Below are 26,385 nucleotides of genomic sequence, written 5' to 3' on the forward strand. Positions count from 1 at the left end.
TATAAGTAGCGTAGTGAGAAGAAAAGAAATGAAGAGATCCTTGTGAATAGATATTTCATATGCCACAGCTACAGTATCTTGCTGTAATAGCAAAGCAGGATAGTCACAGACAAACACACTGAATTCTTTTTTGATACAGCAGCAGCCCTCTCATTAGGTGTTCATATCTAGCACTTCCTAAAATCTAAAACTGGAACATGAGGAGTACTGGAACACAAATGCAAATGTCTTTCTATTTATACATATAAAGTATGAGAGTTTTTGTGCACTCCATGTCAATCAAATACAATAGCCCTGGTTTTTGTTTACTTAATATATACTTTTTTAATATATATTAAGTGCAGTATATGTTTACTTGCTTTACATACATATATATATATATATATATATATATATGCTGACCATGAAAATATACAGGTATGAGACCTGTTATCCTGAATGCTTGGGACCTGGAGTTTTCTGGATAAAGGATCTTTCCATTATTTGGATCACTATACCTTAAGTCTACTAACAAAAAATCATTTAAACATGAAATAAACCCAATAGGATTGTTTTGCCTCCAATAAGGATTAATTATATCTTAGTTGGGGTTAAGTATAAGGTGTTGTTTTATTATTACAGAGAAAAAGGAAATCAATTTAAAAAAAATAATCATTTGCTTAAAATAGAGTCTATGGGAGATTGCCTTCCCGTAATTATGAACTTTCTGGATAATATATATAAATATAAGAGACAGAGAGGAGCAGTTATATAATGGGAGTACACCCCATATATACAAATTTGTTTGGATGCAGACACTTTTCCATATAAGGGAATCTTACCAATACCTTCCAACAAATAGAAATGCCATGCCCATTTTTGCAACCACACCAGCTTATTTCCCTTTAGGGCCCAAAGTAGTGAGTGGGGTGCACAGACTAGAGGCCAAAGCTTATTTGCTTTCCTGGATACTACTGGAATAACATCAGGGTTATAAAACTGTTTTTGTTATGAAAGGGTTACAGTGTTATAAGAAGATGTGGATGTAGTTTGCTGATTTAACTTTGAAATAGTAGTGTTCTTGTCTGGCTGCAGCCTGACTGGTGAGTGTCAGCATAGACACACACTGGGGAATCGACCCCAACAAGCAGCATTTGCTACTTTTGACAATGACTTGTTTCAGTCAATATCTATAAAGACTCCAGCAATGATGTTACATACGTTTCTTTCTAAGCTCCCTCCTAGCAGCTAGACCAGGAGTTTATATAGCTAGTCATTGTTACAATTGCTTTTTATGTGATATACCAGGCTACATTTAATGAATTATTTCATATGAGGTAAAAAGTAATGCAGGGATGCCCAGTCTATTCTGAGGTATTTTAGTGAACCTAGGGCATCAGGGTGTTCCTCCTTATGCCTTTCACTGCCATGGAAAATGTCAGGATGCCACACCTGTGTTAAGCCATTTACATCAGGTAATCTCCAGTTAAAGATCTATCGATATCCCTGGTATTAAAATTTGGTTACGGTTCTACAGGAACAATCATTGTTTTAATGCTACACTTTTCCTTTGTGCCAAAGAAAGCTCTAGTAATGTGATACAGTACTGTATGTCAAGGCAACATTAAACTTAATAGTTTTTGTATTTTGAGCTGACTTGTTTTTTTCTCAATAAGAACCCAGTAGCAGAAAAATAGCAGTACTAATGTTTCTAGCTGTTATATTATCAGCAAGATATCCTACGCAGCTCTGTGCTTACTTCTGGATAGATATGGCAAATTGCTCTTAATCCATTGCATGGAACGATGCACAGAACTGGGAACATTTACAATCCAGCAGATCGCTCAGTGGAATGGCTCAGGCACAGAAATTGAGGTGATTTCATTACCTGCAGATTGTGGAACCAATATATTTTTTGCAGCATAACATCCTGTTTAATATTCTGTCAGAAATATGTTTGAGCTGCTGGAAAACTTCAGTTGATGCCCTAAATCATGCTGGATTCAGTTTTCATTCACTAAAAATAGCTTTTATTATATTTGCCTCTGGTTTTATCAATCAAAGTAAATATCTAAAAGGGAAGTTCACTTTAATATTAAGTTTTGGAGCGATAAAGATTTTTCTTTTAAAGAAGTGACCTTGCCTTTATATGTTACAGTTGTAATTAAGAAAGCAATTTCATGCCTCCCAATCTCTGTAAAGAACCAGTATTGTTTTGAACAGAGCTTCTTCAATTATGAAGCCAACACTACTTTTGATGTTTCCTTGCAAAGCTGATTAAGTGGAGTTTTAAGTGGACTTTTCCATAAATGCAGTGCTTCATATATGCAGTGCATTCATGTTACACTAATATATATATATATATGTATATATATATTGGAATGATTTTTTAAAGCCATTTAAAAAACTTATAGATCAATCTTGGAGACACTTGCAGTCCCAATGGAAATGTTGGTAGTCATGCAACTGGGTCTTCAAAAAGTTGTGTTTCAGTCTTGAAAAGAATGTAAGTCATGATTAAAAACAGCTGATAATGTCATGGCAGCATGGGTAATAAGAGTTGCCACACAGGCCCACAATATACTTAAAAAATATTAGAAAAAAAACAGATTTTTGTGGTCATTTTGTGTAGATTTTAGTTGAAGGGATTCTGTCATGATTTTCATTACTAAATCACACTGTGTATATTGCAAATAGTTCTTTCTACCATTTAAAGTTTTATTTAGCTTTAATATCAGTGTGTAGGCAGCCATCTCAGGTTATTGTGCCTGATGCTGAGCTTTTAGAATGAACTATAACTACACAGTGCATTTGCTGTCAGCTATTGTTTCACTTACTCAGTGTAACTGGAGGAGTCATGACCGGACTTGGTTGCTTTACTATTGCATGCTATTCTGTTATCTATTACTAGGTGGGGCATAGGTTAATTTTTAGCAATACAGGTGCCAGGGAGCTGCTATCTTGATACCTTCTTCTGATTGGCTGCTGGGGGGGAGGGAGGGGTGTGATATCTCTCCAACTTGCAGCTTAGCAGTAAAGAGCATAAGTCACATGAGGGCTGAGAGCACCTGGCAAACTAAGAACATATCCAGCACCACATCAAATTGCAAACTTAAATATAAAATAATCTGGTCTTTTAAAAAACAGAAATCAATACTGGATTCTGCTGGAGGAATGCTACTAACTGATGCTTTTTGAAAAAACTTTCCCTGACAGAATCCCTTTAAATAATATATTTATTAGGATTAGTGTTTACACAATGAAATTACAGTATAAAACATTGGGGGATATTTGTTGGGATATTTGTTTGGATGGGAATTGAGAACGTCCTACATTTACAATGTATAGATAGAAGTATCACACCAGTATTGGTTTATAGTTTGGTGCCAATACTAAAACGCCAGGATATCATGAGTGGCACTACAGACCTTGTGTGCAAATACTAACTTGGTACGTCAGCAAACATCCTATGCACGGAGGCTGTGAAAGAAACATTGTTAGCCAAGAGGAAGAATTTTATATTCAAGGTTCCATGGGGATAAAAAGGCAACAATGGCATATGTGAGAAAACCAAGGAATACAATAAAATGGCTCTACAAAGGAAATGCCTTCCATAGATTTTCTTTTTTGCAGAACAGGATGTTTGAGATCATAGAGCAGCTTCCAATACATTACCGGAGCTCATAAAGAGATGGCAAAGCATGTCATAACCACTGACAAAGATTTCAGTCATCAACCTAATGGGAAAATCTTGGCTGAAAAAGCTTCCATCCAGGAGCGGAAACTGTGCATGACCTGTTTATAGTCATTGTACTTGCACTATATTTATAGTGCACTTCCGCTAATTAGCTGATTAGTAATTACAGACCTGAGCCTGTTCAGAATACCTGATTGTTTATGGGGGGTAAGTGGAGGCCACATTTTTGAATTTTGAACTTGGATTTTGCCATAAGTTGTTTAATGGCTGAATGCAGTCATGGATGTATCAGATCAAAATCCAGATAATAGAGTTTTCTATGTTAGAAATTTAGAACCAGCATTGGCTAAAGACAGACTTGCAGACAATCTACAGTTTAAGGCTATTATATTAGTGTGTTTTGTGTTGCTATACTAAACTATATTATAGGTGATTTAATTGGGATTGAACTGGAAATGGATGCTGCATTCAGGCACTCAAGATGAGTTCTACTTGTGCCATGTTTAATGGTAAGGCATTCTAATTGCTGGCAGTGCTTATTTTCTAGAAAATAGTGCAGGGTGATCCACTGTACTTCCCATTAGTGTTAATGAGAAGCAATTGATACTAGCTGCAAAACAACCATATACAAACAGCCTTACACAAACATAAAGTAGTTGGAAATAAAGAATACCATACTCTAAAGGCAGCATTTCACTATTTAATTTTACAGAGTCCAACACTGTATTCAGAATCTTTAAGATACTGTCAGTACAAAAATATCTAATCATTATGCCTGAGGTTCAGGGAGAGTATGTGATTTGTCCCAAGGCCAAAAGCACAGTAATAAATCCAGACCCCTTAACCTGAATTAAGTGTGTTGAATATTCAGTAAGATGAAGAAAAGTCAAAACTGAATTTGTCAGTTTATCAACTTGGTCTCATATTCCTTTCAGATATATTTGGTACCTTTTCTGTGGTTGTACATTGCTATAGTACTAGAACTGTTAGAGTAGGGGCTCACATCCCAGTGAAACATAAGCTGAATGTTATTTTTAATACTTCATAGGGCTATCATTTTTGTCCTCGTTTTCCTCACCTTTTTTTTTTTTAGTTAAAGTCACTTTTACTAAAATTTGGTTTGCAGAAATTTGAGTTTATATTTGTATTTGGAAGCAGGATTCACAGAAGTGATGTAATTAATGGTCATTTTTATTCTCTCTTTTGGCTGCACTAATTTGTTGGAAATAGGTTGGGAGATTTGTTTTTGCCGGTGAGTCTGTTATTAGGTTGTAAGATAATGAAGCTCATCTCATAATCCACAATACAGATTGCAGTGACTCTCAGTGGTACATAAAGCAGGGTTTACTAAGGGTTTAATTGGCAAGTGGTTACACAGCAAACTCCTTAGACATTTGGTTGTAAATGTTCAAACGAAGCCGAGCTATCTAACGGCTTAGTCTAATTTGCATGAAGAAATCTCAGAGGCAGAATTGTGTACATACGCCAGAGAGGGTGTTATATGCTTTCCTGTGGAAAATATATCATAAGGCACAGCTTCAGTGGGAGCTAATACTTTGGTTGACAATATTTCTATTAACAAATTATAAAGTTCCATTTGTTTCTGCAATCTATTGTCATCAGTAATACAATACCCCCCTCTTGAGGTACTAATAGTGCAAATTGTGCAAAACACAAACATCAATGAACTGTAGGCAGTCACTAGTGAAAAGGCTACTGAATGAACAAATGTGTTTGGGGATAGGGGAGTTGTTGTCAGGGGCCCACACTTTCTATCAACCTGACACTCAGCAGCAGCAGCAATGTCACGTAGTTCAGTAATAACAATGCCCACAAAATGGCACCTGCCTGCTTGCTGTAATTGTGAATTCCAAGACTGAAGGAAACAAGATTCAAACAACTTATACAATGCAAGTAAAGTTTATTTTGCTAAACTAACATGATAGAAAAGGATTTGGAATTATTTCTTAGGGTGACAGGTCCCCTTTAGGTTACTGATGTAGGAGGGGATTCCTGACACTTTTTGCATAGTTTGTGGCCAAACAGAACAAAAGGGGAGGGTTCTTGTTGTAAATTCATAATACTAGCAGTGTAAAACTGCTGATATCATGAATTCAGAAAAGAAAAAAAATATATATAAATTGCAAAAGCTCTCAAAAGAGCATATTGTGTGGGTATAGTTCTGCTCGAAAAAAGAACCTAGCAAGATTATGCTGCCATGACTATGGTATTTTATGGTATGGTAAAAGGTACTATCTTGTCATCCGGGTTAAATGGAAATCAGTTAAAAATTATTTGTTTTTTAAATAGGACACTATGGTAAATTGCCAGAATTGCGTGTACCATTTTTACAGTATTTATTAAGCCTGTGTTGCATGTGCCTGACACTGTCTCCCTTCCTATATATTCACAAACTAATAGTTAAGTCTACAAATTAATTAATGACTTTGACATGTTGATTAATATTGAACGTATGTGCACAATCTTTCCATAGGATGGAGAACTGTTTTCATTTCTACCTTAGCCTATAGAAGGATTAGGCAGCCTTGTGGCTTGCAGGGTAATTTTGTTTAGAGGTGTGCCCTCTGTTCTAGTACTACTGACATGCCCCTATAGATTTTCATAGGAGAGTGTCAGTGTCACTTTTATATATTCTTAGTGCTAGAAAATGTTTCTCAAGGCAGAATAGATGGATTTAATGAGGTGATTTATTTTTAACTTATTTACTCTTCTCTCTACCACTAACATATCCTTGCATAGTGATTAGGGGCCCCATTAATAATACAGAGATGCCAACAAAAAATACAGGTGAGTTGACATGTCTCCTCATAAATCAAGTGCTAAAAATATTACTGATTCTGAAAGGATATTTGGATGTTTTATTTAGCAAGTTTATCAATTGTCTTAAATATACTTATATACAGTATAAGTGTGTATACGAAGGCACGTTAAGGCAGTATTGTCATATATGTATTGGGACGGTGCTTCTGCTGTTGCCCACCAATGGAAACGAGATCCTTTGCACTCAGCCATTAACAATAAAGACATTCTGTGCACTAAGCTACTAGGAAATGCCATTTCCTTTGCCCACCAATGGAATCTTTTCCCTAGGCCCACCAGCACCTTATAGTGCTCTGACTGTATTGCCAGATCTTAACTAACATATCCATGGACATGTCACAGAGGTCCACAGTGACAGGCAGATGTTCATCTGTGGTGGTTCCTGCTATGTTTATAGGACAGGTTGCTCTATAACACAAATATAGAACAAGGTGGCCAGTAAAGTCAGCTTTTTATCTTACTGGGAGCAGCTTTTATCTTCCCAGTAAATTGTGGCCTCAGAGAAGGGTCTCATGTTGCCTTATAGAAATGGTTCTAAAGAATGTTTGAGGTAAAAAAAAATTAAGGGTTTAATTAATGTAGAAAATTTGGAAAATCATTTTGTAAAAAACTTAAACAGGAATACACAATCTACCTCTTTTTTCATTAGTCATTTAAATAAATTACTAGACAAACTCAATGTAATAATGATATTAATAATTTCTGCAGCGACTTCTGTCACCCTTTGCACCAAATATAAATGCCATAGGCTCGCAATGCCTTGGCCTTAGCCTGCTTAGATCTCATACAGTCAGGTTGTTGGAAATACGTTTGGCACCTAAGGGTTTAACAAAATTTTAAATCTTGAGAGCAGGGTAGGATTGAATGATGTTTTGAATTCTGAAGCATGCCAGATGTTTGTAGCATCTGTAATGTAACTAGAGCATGTTCCCTATAGAAATGCTCGTAAGACTGTCCTGTAATCAAGACATGGTGCCAAATGCCTCCCAAAGATCTTATCTGTTCCTCACTATTCACTATAGGCTGTATATTACTATGCTGATACAGGGTGAATTTTTTTTTTTTTTTTTTTTACTAGCAACAGTATTTGTTTGCTATTATTGTGCCCAATATTGAACTGCAATGAAAATACTTATATGAACATATGTATGTACAGTATGTAACATCAGATTTTGATGCTACTGGGTATAGCTTTCACTTTCCCAATAAAGTGTGGCCTGAGGCAAGGGTCTCATCTTGCCTTATAGAAGTAGCAATGCTTCCAACTTTCTACCATAAGGTAATAATGTGTTATAATCAAATGATAATGGGGTAGATGTTTATTAGTATTCCACCTCTACAGTGGAGGAAATAATTATTTGATCCCTCACTGATTTTGTAAGTTTGTCCAATGACAAAGAAATGAAAAGGCTCAGAACAGTATCATTTCAATGGTAGGTTTATTTTAACAGTGGCAGATAGCACATCAAAAGGAAAATCGAAAAAATAACTTTAAATAAAAGATAGCAACTGATTTGCATTTCATTGAGTGAAATAAGTTTTTGAACCCTCTAACAAAAAAAGACTTAATACTTAGTGGAAAAACCCTTGTTTGCAAGCACAGAGGTCAAACGTTTTTTGTAATTGATGACCAAGTTTGCGCACATTTTAGGAGGAATGTTGGTCCCACTCCTCTTTGCAGATCATCTCTAAATCCCTAAGGTTTCGAGGCTGTCTCTGTGCAACTCTGAGCTTGAGCTCCCTCCATAGGTTTTCTATTGGATTAAGGTCCGGAGACTGACTAGGCCACTCCATGACCTTAATGTGCTTCTTCTTGAGCCACTCCTTTGTTGCCTTTGCTGTATGTTTTTGGTCATTGTCGTGCTGGAACACCCATCCACGACCCATTTTCAGTTTCCTGGCAGAGGGAAGGAGGTTGTCGTTCAGGATTTCACGATACATGGCTCCGTCCATTTTCCCGTTAATGCGAATAAGTTGTCCTGTGCCCTTAGTAGAAAAACACCACCAAAGCAAAATGTTTCCACCCCCATGCTTGACGGTGGGGACGGTGTTTTGGGGGTCATAGGCAGCATTTTTCTTCCTCCAAACACAGCGAGTTGAGTTAATGCCAAAGAGCTCTATTTTGGTCTCATCAGACCACAGCACCTTCTCCCAGTCACTCACAGAATCATTCAGGTGTTCATTGGCAAACTTCAGACGGGCCTGCACATGTGCCTTCTTGAGCAGGGGGACCTTGCGAGCCCTGCAGGATTTTAATCCATTGCGGTGTAATGTGTTTCCAATGGTTTTCTTGGTGACTGTGGTCCCTGCTAATTTGAGGTCATTAACTAACTCCTCCCGTGTAGTTCTAGGATGCTTTTTCACCTTTCTCAGAATCATTGACACCCCACGAGGTGAGATCTTGCGTGGAGCCCCAGAGCGAGGTCGATTGATGGTCATTTTGTGCTCCTTCCATTTTCGAACAATCGCACCAACAGTTGTCACCTTCTCTCCCAGCTTCTTGCTAATGGTTTTGTAGCCCATTCCAGCCTTGTGCAGGTCTACAATTTTGTCTCTGACATCCTTGGACAGCTCTTTGGTCTTTCCCATGTTGGAGAGTTTGGAGTCTGCTTGATTGATTGATTCTGTGGACAGGTGTCTTTTATACAGGTGACTAGTTAAGACAGGTGTCCTTAATGAGGTTGACTAATTGAGTAGAAGTGTCTAACCACTCTGTGGGAGCCAGAACTCTTAATGGTTGGTAGGGGTTCAAAAACTTATTTCACTCAATGAAATGCAAATCAGTTGCTATCTTTTATTTAAAGTTATTTTTTCGATTTTCCTTTTGATGTGCTATCTGCCACTGTTAAAATAAACCTACCATTGAAATGATACTGTTCTGAGACTTTTCATTTCTTTGTCATTGGTCAAACTTACAAAATCAGTGAGGGGTCAAATAATTATTTCCTCCACTGTATATGCATTTGTGTGTGAATATTTGCATATAATTGAGGTCATTTTTGTCTTACTATTTGGTAGACAAATTGCTGATTTTAAGATAAAGGGTGCATATGTCCAGTAGCTACATTTATTAAGAATGTAATGTAGTGCATTTGTTACATTAGTACAACATTTAAAACATATTTGATTGTCTTTGGGCTACAAGAAGATGATCCTGTATGAATTGAAATGGTAAATCAATATGCTTAATTAACTGCTTTATCTTCTTTAGAAATGCTCTGAATTCATTGATTTTTTTCTCTATTTCTAGTTAGTTGTTCTAGCAAGAAAGAGCGTTATTTGATGCCTGTGATGGCATCAAGCAGAATTTGCACTTGGCCATCAAACAAGAATATTGTGTTTGTGATTTTAGAGCTTGTTGGAAAGCTTAATCCAGATTCTAAAACTATAAAAATGTTCCCAGAGCATCGGTTTTAGAAGGTCTGCTCACAGGCTACCACTTGAAACCAAGGCTTAAAATGATACATTAAACCTCAAGTACTGGCTGGCTACTTTGTGGTTGTCTCCATAATATGCTTGGCAACAGGCTGCTGTAAATTATCATTTCAAACTCTCACTCATACCTGAACTACAGCTTTGTGTCTTAGTGATCCAGTGATTGGAAGAAAAACACTTCTTGTTATGTAGAAGCAGGTGGTCATGGTGCGCTGAGCTGCAGTAGGTTAGATGAAGGGGGGAATGATGCATTTGCACATGGAAAGAAAAGAAAAAGAAGGTGGCCGGTGCAAGAGAAGAAATGGGAAAAAGGAATTGTTCATGTAAATAATATGTTGTGCAATAGAATACAGATTAGAGGAGTGGATACTAAGACAAGAGATCGAGTTATCAGCAAACCATAACGGGAGGGTGTTGTTGATATTGATCTATCATCTGTTGTCAATCTTACATTGAAACAAACAATGATATGTAGGGACCCATAGGGTTACGCTCCCTATGGCTTTACACTCTACCTCTTCACACCTTTATTGTTATTGGGCAGAGCCCTTCTACTCAGGTTCAGTTAAAGGAGTGATTAGATCCAGGAGTAGTCGCCTATCCGGCAATGTTGCCTCAGTGCAGCAATAACGCATTCATTTGTTTAATGAGTGATGAAGCAAGCTTTAACTTAATGACATGCACAGTTTGGGAAACAGTAATCTAAATATAGTGACTAAAAACCACATTGATTGGCAAAAATGTAATCTATAAAGGCTGGAGTGGACAGATGTCTAAAATAATAGCCAAAACACTACTTCCTGCTTTCAACTCTCTAACATCTTAGTTAGTCAGTGTCTTTGGGGGGGGGGGGGCACATGGGACATAAAGTTTATAAATTTGCAGGTCAGATTCAAATGTAAACTAACTAAACAGTTATGTCCCACATGGCCCCCTCTCAAGTCATTGATTGGTTTCTGACTGCTAACAACTTAGAGAGCTGTAAACTAACTATATTAAAAACATGTTTTATTTTGCACAGTCTATCTACCAGTTTCATTTTTACACTGAGCTATTACTTAAAAGGTGCACTAAGCAAGCACTATTCTTAAAGGCTATAGCACTTTTAGCATTTTAATCCTCACTAGTAGTAGTTATGAAAATGTTGTTTATCACTGGAGGCCATTTTCATTGATAACATAGGAAACACAAAATGCACTGGATCTTAAAACCATAAAAAAATGTAAAAGTTAGTTATCCCTTTACTGTGCATCCTCAATAAAGATATTAAATGCAGGGCCAGTATTTCTAGGTAGACTTGAATGTCTCAGGGCTGTGCAGCTAGACACTTGAAGGTTGTAGACAGACCTCCAGAGGGCTCATGTCCCTCAGCCAACTCAGGCAGCCTGCCACCAGGAACATTTTTTACATTGATTAATCAGCCCTCTACAATAAAGGTTGATAGAACTGGCCTGCCTTATTGATTGTATTCTTTTTAGAACACTTCTTGAGGCTAGCATGTTAATACAACATATACAGTTGTTATCAATAACCATCTAAGTGCTATATGAAGCCAGAGGAATTGCTGAGGTCCCTAAGGAGCAAAAGGTAAATTGATAAGAAAAGAGAAATCAGAAGAGGCTCAGCAAAACTATATCAACCCTAACTAATAAGAAGCAAGAAAAAGACTTAAGGAGTTCTGAGACTAGTAGGTTAAATGGAGATAGATTTATTCCTATTACCAACTGACTGAACTGTATGAAGAGGAAAATAAATCACAGCGTTCAAATGACAAAATGGTCAGACAGAATGAAATATAGGGAAATGTCTAGGAACTTGGGAATTGCATATAAGTGATGCTCTAAGTTAATTATACTGCATTTGAATTCCCTCACTAACACAAGGTACTAGAATCTGCCTTAATTTATAGTAATCCAATTTGACAATGCAGGTCTGTGGCTTTCTTTTGAAAACAAATTCAATTCAGCTTCCTGCCCAGGAATCCCAAAATAGTATCCACACAGATTATTGAGGTCTGCTGTGGCCTATTTCTTCCTGAGCCGCAGGAGCTCCCGGGAGTATTTTATAATGCTCAGTGTATGTCTGGAGTGTGCATCTTGCTCTAGGTGTCCGTGGCTGAACTTATCTCCCCTTTTCCTCCCTCACCTTGTAATAATCTTTCTGAGTTAATACTGAACAAGGCTCTGGCTTTGATATAGTAGTAGTATATGATCTATAGTTTGCCTTATAGGTTTTCAGGCCTTAACTGTCATGCTATTTTCTGCCATGGTATCAGTGATTATGCATGCAATTTTCATTGAATACTGGCTACAAATGTGGATATATTTTCATTATCAGATGTGAATGTAACTGTGATTTTCAGTTTACATTATCTAGGGCCGCAGCTGTGTGACTGAGTTTACCGTTTTGGCACTAGTGGCACAAGTAGCTGTTATTTCTAGTGCAGCAGTTCCAGATTATACTTGTATATTATTTCCTATAGTGCCAATATTTCTGCAGCACTTTACAAAGATTATACATCATTAACATCAGTCCCTGCCCCAGAGGAGCTTACAGTCCAAGGTCCCAATCACATTCGCACACAGTTTAGTCAGAAGCCAATTTACCTGCCAGTATGTTTTTGGAGTATGGGTGGAAAGAGGAGCACCCCGAGGAAACCCACACAGACACGGGGAGAACATACAAAATCCTTGCAAATAGTGCCCTGGCTGGGATTGAACTCTGGACCCCAACAATTCTCAGTTTTAAGGGGCAGATTTTTAAATATTGGCATTGATTTTATTCTAAAATTAGCACAAAACAAATGCAGTAAATATTGCCAAGATTCCCTTTGTGTGTAAATTACATTTGAAAAAAAAAGCTCAGGTGCACCTTGTATAAAAGTGAATTCACTAGAGTTATGCTGGAATTTATGACATTATTTGGGGGATTTAAGAAGCCTCTTAAAATCAGGTGCCGTATGGAAAAAAAACCTGTATCATTTGTAAAATTGCATCAGCTGCTTAGGATGTGCAGCCTTTTACATGGTGAATGGTGATAGACCTAAGTCCTTGCCCTTTTTATAACCATAAGACTTCATGGTAACGTCTAAACGTCTAAAAACGTCTAAAAATTATAACAGTGGTACATTATTTTCCTTATAGGCAGTATGTATATATACGTAATATGTACAGTATGTATAACATATATAGAGAAACTAAAGAGAATAATGTAGCCCCATTGTAAATTATAAGGATTTTTAGAAATTACCATGACGATCCATGACTATATAAAAGCATAATTTGCAATGTAATAGATGTCAGATATCCATATTACAATGCAAAGTCCTTATTTATGCAATTAATTTTACAATTTAAATCTTTTATCACATTTCCACATTAAAGCATGCACATGAAGTAACCCTTAGCAACCAATCAGTGGTAGCATTTACTGGTCATGTCTTTTAAAGCAATTATCTTATTGGTTGCTATGGGTTAATAGACTTGATTTTCTTTCTGACTTTTATCATACCACCCCTGAAATTCTGCTTTAACCTTTATGTCTAGATATGTCATAAAAGAATAATTTTTCAGTGCAGTCTTGAATCTTACTGCTTTAAGGCAGCAACATCCCATGGTGTGCTATTGTTTCTAGAGCATTGAACTTAGAATTAATCCACTGAAAGATAATTGCTGTTTGGCTGAAATGCCATTCATTGGGATCAGCGGACGCTGACAGTTGTGAGTTATAATGAGGTGGCAGCTACGAAGGGGGAGAAAGATATACTTAACTCTCAGCCTCAAGCAAGGCAAAAGGAACACACTTTAATATATTCATGAGTGTGAAGGGGAAAAAAGAATTTGTGGAATAAGCTTGTATATGTTAGATGAACAGCCAGCAAATAAACTCTTACATGTGAGCTGAAAAACAAAAATAATAATTAAGGAGAACAAAATGTAAAAAAAACTCTGGGGGTTGCCAATGTGTTAGCCACCAACAATGACTGAAATGGTTCACCATTCACCCCAGCCTTTTTTTTTTAAAGAAAATGATCTGGCCTGGGGTACCTTCTTCTAAAACGCCATTATGCCATGTTTGTACCAGCTCCCATGTGTCCCTTGCTCTGTTAAAGCTGGTGCATGCACATTAAGGGCAATATGCTCAGTGCTGCCCATACACAATGGTACATGGCACCATGCAAAAATATTCAGGAAAGCACAAAAGTTTGTTTCATTTTTGAAAGAAGAGATGAGCCAGACCACGGTAAAAGAAGAAACATTTTCCTCCCTAATGGTCCTTATCTAATATCCCCCTTCCCCAGTGTTTTGTTTTATTCTTTTTAGTTTCTTTAATAGCATAGATTTTTAGTATATTTTTAGTATACAAAAAAAGTTATTGCCCCTATTTTTCAATTAGGCCCCCATTTGGATGACCACACACCAATGACATCAATGTATGGTTCTTAGACTCAAGAGCCATGTCCCTTTCTGGTTTGGGTTTATAAACAGAACAGGAGCTTATGGACAGCCTACTAGTGAGACCATTGAGGATATCCATATGTACCCATATTTACTGGTATATTTATGGTGGAGTGGTATTTAGGGGGTGTGGTCACAAAAATGGGTGTAGTCAAAAATTTCATCCCTTTCTATTTTCAAAATGTTGGGAGCTATACAAATGATATAAAAATAGAATTCACTGTTCAGGATGAATTGTTTTCTGACAGAGTTGATGGAAACAGCAGAGACAGGGGTAAAAGTCAGAGATGGTAGGAAAGGAGAGAGTTGGCAGAGCTGGGCTAAATTAGATATGAAATACAGGGCTAAATAGGACAACTTTGGGGGGCTGAGAAAGCTTGAATGTTAAATATAGATGAACTAGGGGGGTGACTGTGTAATGAATTGTGGACCAAGTTCATCTGGGTTCATGGTGTTATGTGGGCAATATTGTTCAAAATTTAAATTTTGGGGCTCATTTACTAACCATCAATTATTAATTTTAAACTTGATTCAATTTTTTTTAAAAAAAGTTGCAGATAAAAAACGCTGCGACTTTTGCAAGATTTACTATACATTTAAATGGCTAAAAATCAGATTGAACTTACAGAGTTCATGTAGAAGTCAATGGCAAAGGTCCCCCTTTCCTTGAAGTTTTTTCCTTTGTCTCAAAGCTTTACAGATTTCGCTGGGTTTTGTCTGAAAATCCTGACTTTTTCAAATTGCAGCAGTGACAGTTGGCTAAAATTGGGATTTTCGCAGAGACAATTAAAAAAAAATTTTAAGACTTTTCTTGAAGCAACTTTTCAGTGCAACTTTTTTTTAGTAAATATTAGACATTCGAGAAAACGAGTAAAGTCATATTTGAAAATAAAATAAAAATGAGAAATTATGGAGTTTTAGTAAAGGTATACAGGTATATATTTTTATTGTGATCATGTGTAACAGAGTTGTTGGGTTTGCTGCCATTCTATACCATAAGCAAATACTAAAGTAATTACCTTGCTTAAACTAATAAGAGAAGTGTGTGTAGCTTTTTGGTTTTAGTTTAAAATATGGAATTCACTTTCATAATCTGGTCACTTTAATATAAAACAGTGCAGAACGGTTGGTTGTGCACCCTAGGCCCATGCATAGGGGTGGGACTGAGATGTGGAATTATATGTGTTGCCTGACTCTACCCCAGATTGTCTATAAGGTGATTCTAGAACAGCAGCTTTTCTGATTACTAACCTGTGAATCAATGCTTTTTATGCTGAGTTTTACTAATATCAGCTCCTTAATCAGCAACAATATAAAACATCAGTTATCTGTAAATATGACATATTATTGGCACATAGAAAATCTCAAGGCTGGCTTGAGCATGCCAAAAATCAATTTGAAAACAAGTATTTTGGAGAATAATAATCTCTTTGGTTTATTAGTCTCTGAAATCATTAGTCTTTTTATGATTCATGATAGATGTGTTTAATCTAGGACAAGGATTGTGGCCATAGCTGTACTGATAGTATAGCAGAGATATTCAGAAGTTGAACAGTGGAAGCTTACCCAGGGGTGGTTGCTGCACATCAGACACTAATGAACAGTCACCCATAAACAATACAAATCAGTTTATTATAAACATCAGGTACCATATAATGAGTGATTCAATTGAAGGTTGTTCTAAATGGTGTTAGACCAGAATTTTTAGAAGCAGTTAGTTTGGTTTTTTGAAATGTCATTAGCACCATCTAGTGGTGTCCTTGCTGGGAACATGGTGCTGATATTGATGTTGGCTGATGCAAAGTGTTAAGATACATTTACAGTGTACAGAATTCTCTGTGTTCTTTGTCATTTGCATTCTCTAGGTTCTTTCCATTCATGTTTCTTTCACTATAAAATGCACATGTTGGGATTACATCAAAGGACCTGAGCGAGGACTGGAGCATCAATATTGATCCATAAAGCCATTGTCATGCCCTCCCTGATGCAAATCCAGGCACAATAGTTTCCATGCACTTCCAACTCCCATGGTCTGCTATATAGGGGCTGATTGTCTACTTTCTGTTTGTGCTCTCAAATTCATCGGAAACTGTTAATGGACCCTTGACTCTTATCTGACAATCCCAATTTAGTGTGCTAAAACCTGAGTCAGAATTTGGACTTTGATGCAATTCCACCCCTTTGTTACGTCTACAGAACTTTGTATGCCTTGTTTACCCCCTACATAGCAGACTTGCTTATTCTGCCTGTTCCTTAGTGTTAGCTCATATGTAAGTCCCTGCTAACCAGTCTTGATGGCCCGTGGCCCTTGCATTCACATTGTGAAATATAATGATCTTTGATTGAGATGCTTATGAAAAGCACCGTGAACTGTGAGCCAGTATTCATTTATATAGATTTACAATAAGATAAATGGTGATCATAATGATTAAATTGATTTTTTCCATTAGAGGAAACCCTGTAGCATCCTACCAACATTAAAAGGTAAGGTAAAAGAAATTATTATTATTATCTGTTATTTATGTAGTTCTGACACATTTCGGCAGCACTTTACAGAAATTATACATAATTTACATTAGTCCTGCCTCAGTGCAGCTTACAGTCTAATTAACATGTAATTTGGAGGGGCTAAAGGCCCAGTATCTAAGTAAAGTATTGATGGTGGTAAGGCTCATAAGCAGTGTAAATTCAGACAAAGATAATTAAAGGAGTCAATGTATGTAACAGTGAGAAAATATCCCCAGTAATAAATATTTAAAAAAACAGACCAAATTTATCATTTAATCAGAATAAAAATGTGAGCAAGTTAGCTAATAACCTTAAAGGGAACCTTCCATAATATGATGCTACTGCATCCTGAATCTGTAAACCAGATGTTCTTTACTTAAAGGGGAACTACACCCAAACACTTTTTTAAAAAAGTAACATTTTGGTTTGGAAGCCAGAGTTCCCCTTTAAAGGATACCTAAAGCTTATACATTAAAATGCTCCAGTTGTTAATCTACTTGAACAGATGTGCTACTTGGGTCCTTGGAACTCGTCTTATTTTCCTCTCTTAGGGGCAGATTCACTAAAGGTCGATAACGCTTATTGCATGCTTTTTTGCTTTAAAAAGCATGCGATAATTAAGTCCCGATTCATCAAAGTCATTTTGCATGCGTTAAGACACGTATCGCATGCGCAAAAAAGCGCACTATCGCAATGCGTTATTTACCTCACATTGCATTAATTCTCGCATAGAAATAATACTAACGCATGATTCACAAACACATATTGAGCGTTAAACGCGCTAAATATCGCATTAGTCTGTGCAAATTAATATTCACCTACTTGGGGCAGGCGGTACTTAAAGAAATTTGTGGTTAGTGAGCTTTTGGCAACACAATATGGACTTTACAGTGGGATTTATTCAAGTCTGTGTTGGCCCTAGAGTGATGTAGCCTCCAGTTTGCAGGGAAATGGTCATTTTCAGAACGGTAGTTTTCCGAAAGTAATGGTTACGTGCGTAAAATCGTGCGCTAATATAGCAAGCGGCAAAATATATTGTGCGTAGCGGGAAATAACGCACGCGGCGGGAATTAACGCAAGAAAAACGATCATCGCAAGTTAAATAACGCAAAGAACATTGCGTCTTAATTATGACGCCTGTCCTTTTAGTGAATCAAGCGTTAAGTCGCAAAAAATAAGAAGCAATAAAATTTTTAACGCATGCTATAAATAGCGCTCATTTTATCGCTCTTTAGTGAATCGGCCCCTTAATGTTCAGTTATACTTTCCATTTGATACATTAGCGTTTAAATTTGGCCCTGCCTACATACATTAGTCAATGTTTAGATTAGCTGGCATTGGTTTCTTTGCAGAATAAAACTATATAGACATATGCAGAGTGAACTACATTAATGGATGTGATGATGTAAGCATAATGGGCGTTCTCAGTGTGTCAGGTTCAAAATAAGCCACTCCCATCCTTTCAGAGACAGAAGAAGGACTAATTTAACAGGTATAAAAAGTAGCTATTATAGTGGCCTTTCTACTTTTTTATATGGAAAATGAATTTTCTAACATGCTGAGAGCATTTTTAGTGGTTTAAAATGATTTGGACATTGAAGGTGACCATATTTATTATATGGTGTAAGTAACATCACCGGTGATGTTGTCCATAGCAACCAATCAGCAATTCAATTTGAACGATCACCTACAAGTTAGAAAACAAAAGCAAAGATCTGGTTGTTGCTATGGGCAACATCACGGGTGATGTTGGTTTACACACTATAATAAATATGCCCCTTAGTGTATTAGAGCTAGCTGTCTTTGAAAATAACCAACTCAGACCCAAAGCTGGATGTATACAGCGTCAATCAGATGTATGCAGCTTTAATCAGAAGTTATTGTAGATGCTGAAATGGGTATCATAGTTCCCCCTTGTTATGCTGGGCTCTGAACAAATGCCCCTCTTGCTCATTTAGTAAAGCCGCCCTGCAAGGTCTACTCTTACATCTCTGTGATTAATATAGTGTGCTGCTATAATGAAACTGAGTACTTTAGATTTAATACTATTAGGAGTGGGCAGAGCTTGCTTACATAACAGCAGATGGGCCATTGCAGTAATTATTTTGTTAATCCACTTGAAGTATATGTTGCCCCTTACTGACTCCGGTGTTAGTTTAAGCCTTTGAAAATATATAAATAAAACTACAGATATTTATATTTTGTATTGGAACTTGTGTGAGGTAGCAACAGGTTTGGAAGCAGAGGGGACAAGAGAAGATTTGGATACACGCAGGTCAGGCAGGGAGCATAAAGATAAGAAATGAATAAACAATTATCCACTGGAGCAAATGTAAGGGGCCCTGAGGAACTGAACTGTGAACTGTGTTCTCCTTGGGAAACCCAAACAAGCCTTGAAAGGAAATACAGCAAAGTGGGAGGATGGCTGAGAACCAGAGTAGGGTGGCATTTATTATACGTTCAATAACATAATCCTTTCTAGTGATGCGGTGCTTGTGTACTTACCTCTATCAGGCTTCACACAATCATCTATATGACATTTTGTATCACATTACGAGTCTGAAAAATATCTAAGTATAGATTTAGAGTCTCTGCTGAATAGTCTGTGCTGTTTTACAAGGAGTCCACCTCCATTCCTTACATCATCACCTGTAAAGAGATCATTGTTCTGGGTCAGTGTTTCCGTTGGAACAATTCTCTGTCAGCACTTCAGGACATCCACTTTGAAACTGCACCCATGTGCATGTCCCAGTTTAGCTTTCATAATCTGGGGCTATTTTAAGGTAATGCTCACAGGGAAAATATGCCTTCTGCCGCTGGTAATTAAAAACCTGACTGAATGTTTTTCATTTGCAATCTATACTAATAAAACAGGGTAAATGGAGCGTTGAGAATATAATAAGGCTTTATGCTTTCACCATGATATCATTGGAAAGGTACAGTACATATCAGGGTTGCCCTGATATATTCAAGATATATATGCTGTTGAGGTTCTTGGGTTTATCCTTTTTATTGTACCAGGATTATTGCATAAATGTCTGTGAGTAAATCCATGTGGATTAATACACATTAGGCTTTGTTCCCATGGCTAAAGCTGTGATAACTTTCTTCCCTCTTTGTGGACAACAGAATATAAGAATAATGTAAGTACAATACATTTTATATATATATATATATATATATAATGGCTTCTGTTTTAAGGGTTTAAGTATATTATTTTCACTTAACCCCAATTTACTTGACTTAGGGGAAAATATAACACAATTGCTAATGAAAAACAAATGCAGGGGAAAAAACAAAACATGCATTGCATGTAGCATATCTTTAAGACCTGATTAAGGGTGATGTATTTTTGATAAAAAGATATGAATTGGTTCAAATTTTATTACATCCATTGCAAAGAGGTGCAAGCTTGATTCCTCTGAAGGAATTTTTTTAGCTAGTAGTGATGAGTGAATCTGTCCCGTTTTGCTTTGCCGAAAAATTTGCAAAACGCAACTTTTTTTATTTTTACGCACTGCACCCATTTCCACACGCATGTGGACAATTCATGCCTGCCAAAAAAATTTGCTCATCACTATTGGCTAGAACTTCTAATACAGATTGGCCAACAGATTGGTCAAGAATATTGGTATCTTTAACTTTAAGCTAAGAAAGAGCAAACATTTTTGGCTAGTACAGTTTGGTGGCAAAAAAATCACGCTTTTTTGCATCAGAACAGACTGCTGGGGAAAAGATGCAGGAAAATGACAACCTCATTATTAGAATTTCTTTTTGTGTTTTGTTTCACTGAAAAAAACAAATATTTTTTGGGGGGGCCATATAATAATGCAGAAAAAACATTAACCTCATTATTAGAATCTCTCCATGTGTCAGGGGAAAAAACGATAGGGGGTCATTTAGATCATTAGACCCAAGTGCTAGACTACTAAAGGATGCAAAATTGCACAAGAGCATGTAAATGACAGGAAAGTTAGGGGATGGGTACAAGGCAGGAGGGTGGGGACGCTACCCCATATGAATACAGTGTTGCCAAATGCAGGTATCTTTGTATTTATGCAGAAAGGACATCATTGCACTACAGATTGGCAAGGTGCAAAATACAGAAAACATTGCTTTTTGTGTCTGTTTTTTGCACTTTGCTCCCTGCCCCATTAGTAAGATATGACTCCTAGAAGGCCCAATAGTGATAACTATGACCGATTACTATTAATGATAAATTAGTGAGGCATGGATTTGCTGCAAATTTCCACCTTTTGCCATTGGCAAATTATTTCGCAAAACTTCTGCGAAAATTTGAAGCGGAAATATTCATCTCATGTCAAGATAGGTGCAATCGTGTCAAAATAGGTGCAGTCTATTTTGTGACTAACGGGTTTTGCAGATTTTTTGCCTTTCGTGAATTTTCCTGTTTTGCGAATTTGTTGGCAAAGTGAAATGGGACAGATTTGCTCATCACTAATGACTATCCTAGGAGTATATAAAGAAGGGGATGAGCCACAATGAGCTGCCTAAAAGCTAAAGAGATATAGCCAGTTTAGTACACATGTGATATCTGTTTCAGAACCACTGGCACTTAATATTTCAGAACTTCTGTGCCTCCTCCAGAATATGGCATTACAGAGTATGAATAAATATAAACCCTGTCATAAAACAAAAGAAAAAAAAGCAGCATTGTTTCTTACACCTTATTCTTATTATAATGGAGGAAGAAATGCTAATATGGCTTGAATTTATTATCTAATTCCCATGGCCACAGATTATTACTAAACTTTTTTTAAAAAAATGTAGTGCCATTAGTAACATGATGACCTTAATCCAGCCTGTATTTGGCCAAAAATATTCTAAGGACCTGTTCTGTATAAAAGGCAATAGACAAACTTTAAGGATTCCTGAATAAACATATGCTAATCTAAGCAATCATTTTGAAAGTAGAGCTGGCCAATTACTCAGGAATGTTTAGCACAATGAAGAATAAACACTAGAAGTGCACCTTGTTTCCCTTGGTTTCGAATCTATTGATAAACAATGCCGTGCAACTCTGTTCTGCCGAGGCTGGCTGACAGTTACAGTGTGCCTGTACATCTTTTCCTTTACAGCAAATAATTACTACATAATTCAATGTCAAAACATTATTAAAAAGAATTGATGTGTTTTGTTTTTATTTTGATAAATGTCAGGTAAATAAGAAACTCCAGCATGGAATATTCTAAACTACTGATATCTAATTCCCCAGTCAATAGAAAAATATGTTGTTTGTCGAGGCTGATATTAGGATATTAGTATATTAAAAGCTCTTTAGTTTCTTTAATACTATAATGGGGTTTTTTGTTGAGCAGATTTGATCCTTTGTCAATGCTAACAGTGAATTTGTTCTGGGCAATATCTATTTTACGGGTGTCAAACATGAGGCTTCAAGACATTTAAGGCCTGTAAATCTGCATTTGATAGTTTTGGGCTGAAATCTACCCTGTATGCGCAGTAACAGACGGATGCCATGGAAGTTAATAGACATTGGCAGGGTTGGGTGGTATTGGTGTCTGACACTGACTTAAAGTTTACTAATCCTCTGCACTCTTTTAGGAAATACAATTATCCCTATAAAATTCCCTTTCATTTTAGGGCAATGTTATATAAGTTGCTTTTATTGTGCAGCTCTTGTTAAGAATAACTGTTGGAACCATAATGCCCTTATCTCCCAGTAGCTACTTTCCATTCCTATGATGGACATATCATTTCCTGACCAACACCTACCTACTGACTCATGTATGTCATAAGCAGAGGAGAACGATGTTTAGATTACATTGCTCCTCCCTGATTAGAAACAAGGAAGGCTTTAGGTTAATGCCACAAAGGGCTGATTCTCAGTCTGCAGATAAATGTTGGCATCAGCCTTCTCCTGTGCATGCATACTGAGTGCATTTTGCAGCTGAAATGTATACGCCTGTGTTTTGGTGCCAAAATCTGCACCATGTGCCTGCACCCGGGCCAATGCAGTGAACCTCATTTCTTCACCCTTTTATTTCTTTACCAACGCCTCCTTTCCAATTATTCCCCAGCATACTTCATCCCCTAAATTACCTAACCTAAATACTATCCCCATTCATAGCTCTGTCATGTCCCTGTGGTTCCACAGTCCCTGGCTCAATGCCCTATTGTTTCCTCAAATGCATTTGTTATACAAACAATGTATTTTTCATACATTTTATAAAGATCAGTGCCAGGCCGTGGGCTGTGTTACAATGGGCCGCCTCTGATCCCTGCTTACAAAGTGGCGTTTGGAAGATGTGCTGCATATGACATGATGATACGCCACTGCGTATATGTACTGCTGTGTATGACTTGCCAACACGCATAACACCATGTTAGTGGGTCATACGTGTCAAACAGTGATTGCTTTGCATGCTTATTACCCACCCCCCCAGTAATTGAAATTCGTTTCCCGCCCCCCCAACGGTCTGTGGGAAAATTTTCTTAATTACGAGGTTGGGGACCGATGTGTTAGATTAGATATATAATATACAATTAGATATATAATATAAGCTTGTGGCATAGTGGCCTGGCGATATTAATGATATGGCTAGGACCAAAAATAGTGGGGTGCAATTAAGAGAAGCACAAATCCATGTTTGCTATGCTTCTTTGCTGGTCTGGAGGCTCCTGGAACTGTAACAGGGGGATGGGTGGCCTGATCATAATTGCCCGCAGAAAGTGTTATTACCCACTGAGTACTGTACGGATTGGAATGCAATATTTGGCATGCATTAAGGTGCTTCACGTCAGTTTTATTTAGCCATTTACCTGTATGTCCTAGATATCCATTCTCCTGCTACGAATTTGCCTGTAATTCCTTTCTTTCCCTAACTTGACAGTAGAATTACAATGCTTTTACAGTTCTGAAATGAAAGTTGAAAGTACAGTAATAACAATTTAATGGTGAATAGTTACAGGCCGTTCAAGGAAATAAAGCAAAACAAAGCAATTTGGAGGGTGTGCGTGTGTGTCAGTGTAAGTTTAGATCCTGAACTTAGTGTGTGATTTGGGGAAGACTTATTATTATTACTATTAGTATTAATATTATTAGTAATAATAAGTGGCAACATATTCTGCAGCTTTGTATAGAAGGGTGTATACATCAAACATACAAATTACACACACAGATTTACTGGCTAGTCTTTCATGTAATTTAATACTGCAATTGGATGGTTAAGGATAGGACATATATTCACTTTATATGTTAGCCTTGTGTGGCTATGTTTCTCTCAGCTGCGGAGTCTTAGAACCCGTTTTATTGCCATAAAACAATACAAAGAGGATTGTTGCATTTGAATGGAAAAAGATAAGTAAAGTCATGAGACAACCAAGAAATACATGCATACAGAAAAAGCAAAAATACTTGAATACCTGAATCAGATCATGTTTCTCTGACACATTAATACCAATTTTTTAAATAAATACAAAAGCAGAGAAAGTATATGAACAGGTCTTTAATGTAGAGCATGGATATTATTTTAATGTGTTTGCATATGTACATTCTTTTTTTTACAGAAGACACAATTCCAAAGAAGGTGGTGTGCCACTTCAATAGCAAAACGTATGCGGATGAGGAGAGATGGGACATTGACAGCTGCACACACTGCTATTGCCTTCAAGGACAGACTCTCTGCTCTACTGTTAGCTGCCCCCCTCTTCCCTGTGTGGAGCCAATGAATGTTGAAAGTAGCTGTTGTCCTATGTGTCCAGGTAACAATTATTTCTGTTGAAAAGTTTAGGCTATTGTATGATAATTAGTGGCACTTTTCCCAAATTGATTTTTAAGGATAATGTGGACAGTTTTATGGACCTTGATCACAAATACAAAAAGCATAGGGAAAATGTCTCTTTTTATATAGACCCTAGCACCATAGAGTATCCAGTATCTGACAACACAAAGTTGTGTTTATAGGAGAGTATGAATGTAGATGTAACAGTATAAATGTATGCTTGTTTGGAATATCATGGGAAAATAGTTTATATTTTGTTTTATCATATTGTCAATATGTCATATTGTTATGCAGAAATGTATATACCGGAACCCACAAACATCCCTATTGAGAAGACAAACCACAGAGGAAAGAATGAGCTAGACATGCCCCACTGGCCAACTCCTAGCGAGAATGACATAGTTCATCACCACCACAGAGGTGAGTGCATTTTACCTTCTCTTATTGTTTTTTAAGACACATCTAACAATTTACCTCTTTAAGAATATTCTATGTACAGCCTTCTTCTATTTCAGGAGTGTCAATTAGAGACCTGTGGGAAAATTTGACCCAGCTTGGCCAGGGCTCCATAGATTTTTAAATCATGTTAATATTGTAAATTGGCATGTATTTCATTTAAGAATATGTGTGTTTATATGTTCTTTTCCCCTTTTATGTTAACAATATAGAAGTCATTTACTTTTCCCCAGGGTGCAACTGCTAGAGCACTAACAGGTGCAAGTTATGCAAGACATGCAAGTTAGGAAGCAGCAGGGTGGAGGCAATAGAGGATATCCCACCCCTCTTGGATAGGGTGTTGACAAATGCAATTCACTCTCCATTCAAGGAGTTAGCAACAATAAATGCAACAAGGCTGCTGTCTTCTGCCATTCTTGCTGGCATTGGTGTTTAAATGTGACTACTTTTGAAATAATAATGTTCATGTCTTGTGCTCCCCAGGCCTGGGCCCCCATGCACACTCACAAACAAGTTTGAGGAACCAGTTTATGTAATCAATGTATATATGTATAGTTTCTATCCTAATGCCAAAGGGATTTTATATTGGCTAAGCCTATATGGAATTTACATCTTTTGAAACCATAATTGTTCATAATAGAAAAATCTGCATTTTATGTGACCATGATACAAATTACAAATGTGTTTAGTTGCATATAATTGTAGGCCATAGGGCCACATTGTTTATTGATTGTCCCCTATAATGCCAGAAATGCCATGCTTATACAGACCAGCAGTTGGCATTTAAGAACAAATGTGGTGGGACTAATGCTGCATTGTAGATTGTGCCCATTATTTGTGATGGTACTTGGCTGCCATATATATATATAGCATTTTGAAAGAAACATTGTGGTGACATCCTGAATCTGTTAAAGGACAATGAAAGGTTAATATAAATTAAAAGTAAGTCTAAAGGCATTCTTTTTAAGTACTTACTGCATATCTAAATTCCCAGATCCCTGCTTGCTTCTCTGAGATATGGTGCTGGCAGCCTACAGCAGTGTGAAGACTACAGTGACATCACTGAAATCTCTCTTCCCTTCCTGTAGCCTGCCAGCGGCAGCCTTCCTATTCTCTGAGCATGTGTGTAACTTGATCCTGTCTGCTGTTCTGAGCTACACATGCCCACCAGCCAATCAGAAGCGGATCTGGCAGAGGGGAGGGGGGGAGGGAATGAAACACATGTGCAGTATGAAGCAAGGAGGGAAAG

At 37.1% G+C, this 26,385-nt stretch overlaps 1 protein-coding gene across 1 annotated transcript in view; it reads left to right on the plus strand.

Moving 5' to 3' along the window:
* The window catches only part of crim1 (cysteine rich transmembrane BMP regulator 1 (chordin-like)), a 440,400-nt gene that overhangs the window by 409,166 nt on the left and 4,849 nt on the right, over nucleotides 1-26,385 (plus strand). The window contains exons 14-15 of the mRNA XM_002936373.5: nucleotides 24,466-24,660; nucleotides 24,975-25,100. Of these exons, the coding sequence (XP_002936419.1) occupies nucleotides 24,466-24,660; nucleotides 24,975-25,100 (321 nt within the window). The remainder of the gene's footprint in view (nucleotides 1-24,465; nucleotides 24,661-24,974; nucleotides 25,101-26,385) is intronic.

This window comes from Xenopus tropicalis, chromosome 5 (assembly GCF_000004195.4).
Source record: "Xenopus tropicalis strain Nigerian chromosome 5, UCB_Xtro_10.0, whole genome shotgun sequence".
In the NCBI taxonomy this organism is placed as follows: Eukaryota; Metazoa; Chordata; class Amphibia; order Anura; family Pipidae; genus Xenopus; species Xenopus tropicalis.